Genomic DNA, 6,119 nt, shown 5'->3' on the forward strand with positions numbered 1-6,119 from the left:
TGTCGTCCGATGCCGACGCCGTCTTCTTGTTGGTGGAGAAGTCGTCGCCGTCGACCTCCCTGGACCACGAGAAGCGGCCCCGACCGCCTCGATCAAATCGACCAGCTCCACGCCCCATCCGCCCAGATCCAAAGCCCTCCCGACGATTTCCGAGGAAGGCATGGTCGCCGCGGTTCTCCATCTCGCTCGGCTTGCTTGGCTTGGAAGAAACCACCGCTGCGTAGGATCTGTGGTCGCCTCCAATCTTCCCCTCCCACCAGAGGAAGGAGGAGGGGAATCTCGATCTAGGGTTTCTCGGAGTCTCCCAGAAGTGAGATAGAGCGGCGTCTAGGTCACGGATCGGAGTGGGAGCGGCTTTTGTACCCACGGCATCCTGAAGCATCCCATGGCCGCGCGGATCTCCGTCCACGTGTCGAGCATCAATGGCGGCCGCCCCACTCGCGCCTGGATGTGGCCCTAGAATCCCAGGGCCCCGTCACCGCCCGTCCAGGACGCGGCTCGGTGCACCGCGCACGCCACCACGCGCCGCATGTTCCCGTGTACCCGCACCCGTGTCGCTCGTCGGAATACGGTCTCGGACCCTAGCAAAGTGGCAGGGGAAGGAGATGACCTGGCCAATGTCGATGGATTCCCCCTCGCGCAAGTAACGTGCGTCCACCGTCACCCCCTTGTCGTCGATCAGCACGATCCGGAGCGCTCCCCGGCGGAGGAGGATGGTGAAGTGGACGGTGCGTGCGGACGCAAGGTCCGCCGCGAAGGAGACGTGCCAGCGGACGTCAAACTCCATCCTCAAACAGAGCTTCTGATATCGCAGTTGGTACATAGTACTATAGTACTATTTAGGAAGAGAGAATCCAATTTTTAGTAGTGGTCAACACTCTAGCCAAATTGATTTTGTCCTCTTGAGAAGTGAAGACAAGCTTGCTTGCCTTGATTGTAAGGTGATACCTGGAGAGAGTGTTGTCCCACAACACAAACTTGTGGTGGCTGACTTCCGTTTTCAGATTCGTGTCCAATGGGATCAACGCGTGAAAGTCGCTAGAACGAAGTGGTGGTAGCTTAAGGGGGGAGGCAACTCAGGCTTTCAACAAGAGGGTTATTAAGGAGGGCTCTTGGGAGGAAGGAGGTGATGCAAACAATGTGGATGAAGATGGCGACTTGCGTTCGGGATGTGTCTGCAGAGGAGTATGGGGTGACCAGGGGAAGTAGAAGCAAAGCTAAAGATATCTGGTGGTGACACGATGATGTTGACAAGGCTATTGAGGAGAAGAAAGGCTGTTTCATATGCCTACACCTGGATAGGAGTACTAGACAAAATAGAGAGTAGAAGGTGGCAGAGAAGACTGCAAAGCGAGCTGTGAGTGAAACGAGGGTAAGGCGTATGAGGACCTCTACCAGCGTTTAAACACGAAAGAAGGCGAAAGGGACATCTGTAAGATGGCCAAGATCCGAGAGAGGAAGATGAAGGATGTCAACCAAGTCAAATGCATCAAGGATGGAGCATATCGATTTGTGGTGAAGGAGGAGGAGATTAAGTATAGATGGCGAGAATACTTCGGCAAGTTGTTCGGTGGAGGGAATGAGAGCTCTACCATTGAGCTGGACAACTCCATTGATGATACCAAGAGAAGTTTTGTTCGACAGATCCAAGAGTATGAGGTCAGGGAGGCTTTAAAAAGAATGAAGGGAGGCAAGGCGATGTGCCCTGATTGTATCCCCATTGAGGTGTGGAGAGGATTTGGAGACATTGCGATAGTATGGCTAACTAAGCTTTTCAACCTCAATTTTTGGTCAAACAAGATGCCTGAAGAATGGAGGTGGAGAATATTAGTACCAATCTTCAAGAACGAGGGGATGTTCACAGTTGTGCTAATTACCATGGAATTAAGTTAATGAAGCTATGGGTGAGTTATTGAGCACCACTTAAGAAGATTGACAAGCTTGACCTAAAACCAGTTTGGGTTCATGCCTAAGAGGTTGACTATGTAAGCCATTTTCTTGGTACGACAACTTACGGAGAGATACAGGGAGCAAAATGTGGACCTGCATATGGTGTTCATTGACTTGGAGAAGACCTACGATAAGATACCGCGAAATGTCAAAGTATATTACTGAAGCAAGCCGGCTCGAATAGATGTGAATCACATAGGAGGGCGCCGGCTAGATGTAATCCCAATGGAATGATGCAGCGGCAGGACGCCGACGGAACACGAGGTCGACCTGTACGGGAGGTCGACGCTCGGAGATCGGCGACCGTCGCGGATCGCGAATGCGGGCATGCCTAGTCACGGGAAGCAGCGCAGCATGGACATGTAGCGGCTGTCTGGGAGAACATGTGACCTCCTGTAAATAGTAGGGCTGGATCGACGGGGCGAGGCAGGATGGAAGCCAAAGCTGCTGGGGCGTTGACCTGTAGGGCTGGATCCAAAGGGGCAAAGGTGTGAATCCCACTAGCAGATGCAGCTAGCTTGTACGGGCGGCGGCTGATCCCATGAGCGAACGTAGCTAGCTTGCACAACAAGCGGCAGCTGTGGCTGGCTTCTCTAACTCAGCCGGCGGCCTGGAGGTGGGCTTCGCGTAAGTCGATCTGAGAGGCGGCTGCTGGACAGGCTGTCGTTTGCAATGGAGCGGCGTCAGCAGGGGTTGATAAGGACAGGGAGCAGTAGCACGGTGGCGCAATTGGGGAAGAGGAGCAGTAACGCGGTGGTGCGAAGAAGAGGAGCAGCGATGGACGGCGCAAAATTGAATCTCAGCACGAGTTGTGCTTGAAAAAAAAACACTAGGGCTTTAATACCATGTTAGGATATACGCAACTTGTATTTCCCGAGGGCCAACGGTCAATATGTATATATACATGTAGAGGTGGTAAATATGCAGGAAACCCCTATACAAGGAAACCCCTATACAACGGGGAAAATACACTATGGGTGGACAAAATATAACTCTTAACATACAAGACGGCGATTCGACCTGCAATGTTGTATGGTGCTGCTAATTAAAAGGCGGCATGTCCAACAGTTAGTGTAGCAGAGATGCGCATGTGGCCACACAAGGATCGGTTCGGATAGATGATATACGCGATAGAGTTGAGGTAGCACCAATTGAAGAGAAGCTTGTCCAACATCAACTGAGATGGTTTGGGCATATACAATAGGCCTCCCGAAGTGTCAGTGCATAGTGGATGGTTACACGTGCTGATAATGTCAGGAGAGGTCGGGGTAGATCAAACTTGACATGGGAGAAGTTTTGCTAGGAAAGGGTCTGATCCAACTTGGGAATCAAGTACCTGTTGTCCATATACTGGACAGCCGTGTACACCTTAAGTGCTGAGGAAAACCAGAAAACAGAGGTTCACCTCCACCAACCCTCTTGCCCACCTCTCCACGCTACGGCACAACAGCCTCCTCACGACTACGCTCTCTGGAGCTTGGGTCGTGACACTAGGGGTCTGTTTGGATCGCTACCCTGAGCTGCCCAGCCAATTTTTTGGCGTTGACCGCTGTATTGGTATCCGTTTGGCTGGGCTCCAAAATTTTGGCTTGCCAAGGCCCATTGTCTCTTTCCAGTTCATTTGATAGCCGATTCCTGGGCGAGATGCTGGTGGTCGAATCGGTCGCCAATATTTTGGCGTGCCGATGGGTTGGCAGGGCTGCTGTGGGCAGCAACCACTAGATGCCATCTGAGAAGTAGATTATTTTCAGTTGTATTTCTCTCTGGTAACGTGAGCATCTGTACTGAATATTTTGTACTCAGCACTTACGTTATATTCTTAGGGACTTTTCTTCAATATCTTCAACATCATTACTGAGCTGTGTTATACTTGCAGGAACTACTCATGGGGATTGATCTTAGTTCCTCTACTTTTACAGGCAATTGGTCTCAGCTATGCCCTACTTGCAAGGTATTATAATGTTGTAGTTTACTTCCATTTTCACTTTACTTTTCATTTTTACTATTTTCTCTTGGATATTCATATTGACACGACATTTTATTTTTAAAATATATCATGTGAACGTAGCTACATAAGGTTCTCCATTGTTTTTCTTATGTCATTGCTGCTACTACATCTTATTGTTACCAGACTAATTTTTTAGTAATTGTACTTACCAGATAGTTCGCCCTGTGCGCTCCAAACATTGTCCAATTTGTAAGCAGTGTGTTGAACAGTTTGACCATCACTGCCCCTGGATATCAAATTGTGTTGGGAAGGTATAAGATGTGGATATGTCGAGTTTGAATCTAGTTAAAGTTTTCAACTTTACTCTTATCTTCTATTAGAATAGAAAACTTCACATCGGGCTGTACCAGTGGTAGTTGCAAATTATTCAAGTTAACCATAATGTACTTTACTCTTAGCTAGCGCTTTTCCATTATCCAATTGTTTCATGAAATGCTTCATTTTAAGTTATGGAGCCAAATGTACCGTACTCTTTAGCAAAAGGGGCATTAATCCCTGACGTGCTGTTCCAGCTGTAGCAGGAAATATTCTTGGAATGTCCCATTGACTAAATAGGGGGCACTAATTTTGTGCATTGGTGCATCGTGCTGCTTGTTCTTATTCGTAGACTCTGGAAATTATTGAGAGAACACTTTATTATGTTATATATACTTTGCTATAGCTGGGGACTATGGAATTCATTTTCAAATCTGACTGCAGTTGATATTTAAAGTGCTTCCTTTTGAACTTAAAAATAAAGAATACGCATGCCTTATGTTCAACTGTATTTTGCATCAGATCTTATGGATCTCCGTATAACTAACATATGTTTTGTTTATAGAGAAATAAGTGGGACTTTTTGGTGTTTCTTTGTATGGGGATAGCTACAACCCTTCTCGGTGCTGCCGTTGGATTCCACAGTAAGGAGACATAGTGAATATACGTTCATTTCTTTTAATAGTGTAGTAACAGTTCATGGACATCTGACGACAGGACTTTGGACGGAGCCCATTATACTCTCATCTTCTGAGTCGTGGACTCACTTCATGGTGACAAAACATCCTGGTGCTGTATTGTTCATGTTCATGGATATTTTCTTATTAACTGGAGCTCTTATTTTGATGGTGGCACAAGCAGTAATGGTAAGCTGCCTTGTTGACTAATTGCTTAGGACTTTGCTGCAATATTGGTTTATCACGCCGACTTGTTCCACACATTAGGTTTGCATGCATTGTTCTATTACTATGGCCTGACATTTTCTACAACAGGAATAGCAAAGAAGCACAAGTGCATAGACTTGTATTTTATGCCTGCAACACTTCCAACCTTGTTATATAGTTCATGACACAAGAGAATCTCTGCTTATCACTCAGCAGTCCCATATTGATTCTCCCATTTGTCCCCAATATGCTAGAAAGACCCAAGACGGAACACCGTCAGGCTTTACATAACATGTGCTTACCCATTACATGCCATGTTTGATGCAGATAGCGAGGAATCTCACAACTAATGAGGCCGCAAACCAGTCGCGCTACACTTATCTTCGTGGGCCTGATGGACGCTTCAGGAATCCTTATAACCAAGGCTGGCAGAAGAACTGCGTTTATTTTCTTGTTAATGGCTACAACAACGACGAGGAGGCTGCATGGCCAACCCTTCAACAGACAGTATAGTGAAGCTATGGTTTCTTGCTAGACCAGGCTGGATGTGCTGTGGTGGTGCAAGTGTAGAAATGGGATGATTTTTGTGCATAGAGTTGATGACGATGGTCGTGTCAGTTGTAAAATTTGACGGTCTGGAATTTGAGTATCGTTTACAGCAGAAGGAAGTACCAACATACATATTTTCCTGACACAGCTCCAAGCTAGACTATCCATCCTTATTTAGATCTTGAGAATATTCTCATCTTCATCACGTGTGGAAATTGTGATCATAAATGGCTTGAGAATGCCCTTTCTGATCGCTTGCAGACTGTTACTGCGTGTGGGCAAATTGTTCGGCGATTCCCCACAAATCCGGGTCGATGAAATGGGAAGGCCTGTTATCTCCTGCACCACATCTCAACGAGGTGACCTTGGTGCATGATCATGTTGAGTTGTAACGTGACTTGTTATGTACATGGTACATGTGCAGTGGCGGAGCTAGGTAGAAAGTGCTTTTTTTGGGGGGTGCAAAAATTCTT

The 6,119-nt window shown here is 47.2% G+C and overlaps 1 protein-coding gene across 2 annotated transcripts in view; it reads left to right on the top strand.

The window, feature by feature from the left end:
• The window catches only part of LOC119285783 (probable protein S-acyltransferase 23), a 17,289-nt gene extending 11,447 nt beyond the window's left edge, over positions 1-5,842 (top strand). For both annotated transcript variants that reach the window (XM_037565114.1, XM_037565113.1), the window contains 5 exons: positions 3,827-3,901; positions 4,111-4,209; positions 4,779-4,857; positions 4,931-5,079; positions 5,425-5,842. In XM_037565114.1, coding sequence (XP_037421011.1) covers positions 3,827-3,901; positions 4,111-4,209; positions 4,779-4,857; positions 4,931-5,079; positions 5,425-5,610 — 588 coding nt within the window. In that variant the 3' untranslated portion in view covers positions 5,611-5,842. The remainder of the gene's footprint in view (positions 1-3,826; positions 3,902-4,110; positions 4,210-4,778; positions 4,858-4,930; positions 5,080-5,424) is intronic.
• The last annotated feature ends 277 nt before the right edge of the window (positions 5,843-6,119 follow it).

This window comes from Triticum dicoccoides, chromosome 4A (genome assembly GCF_002162155.2).
Source record: "Triticum dicoccoides isolate Atlit2015 ecotype Zavitan chromosome 4A, WEW_v2.0, whole genome shotgun sequence".
Classification (NCBI taxonomy): Eukaryota; Viridiplantae; Streptophyta; class Magnoliopsida; order Poales; family Poaceae; genus Triticum; species Triticum dicoccoides.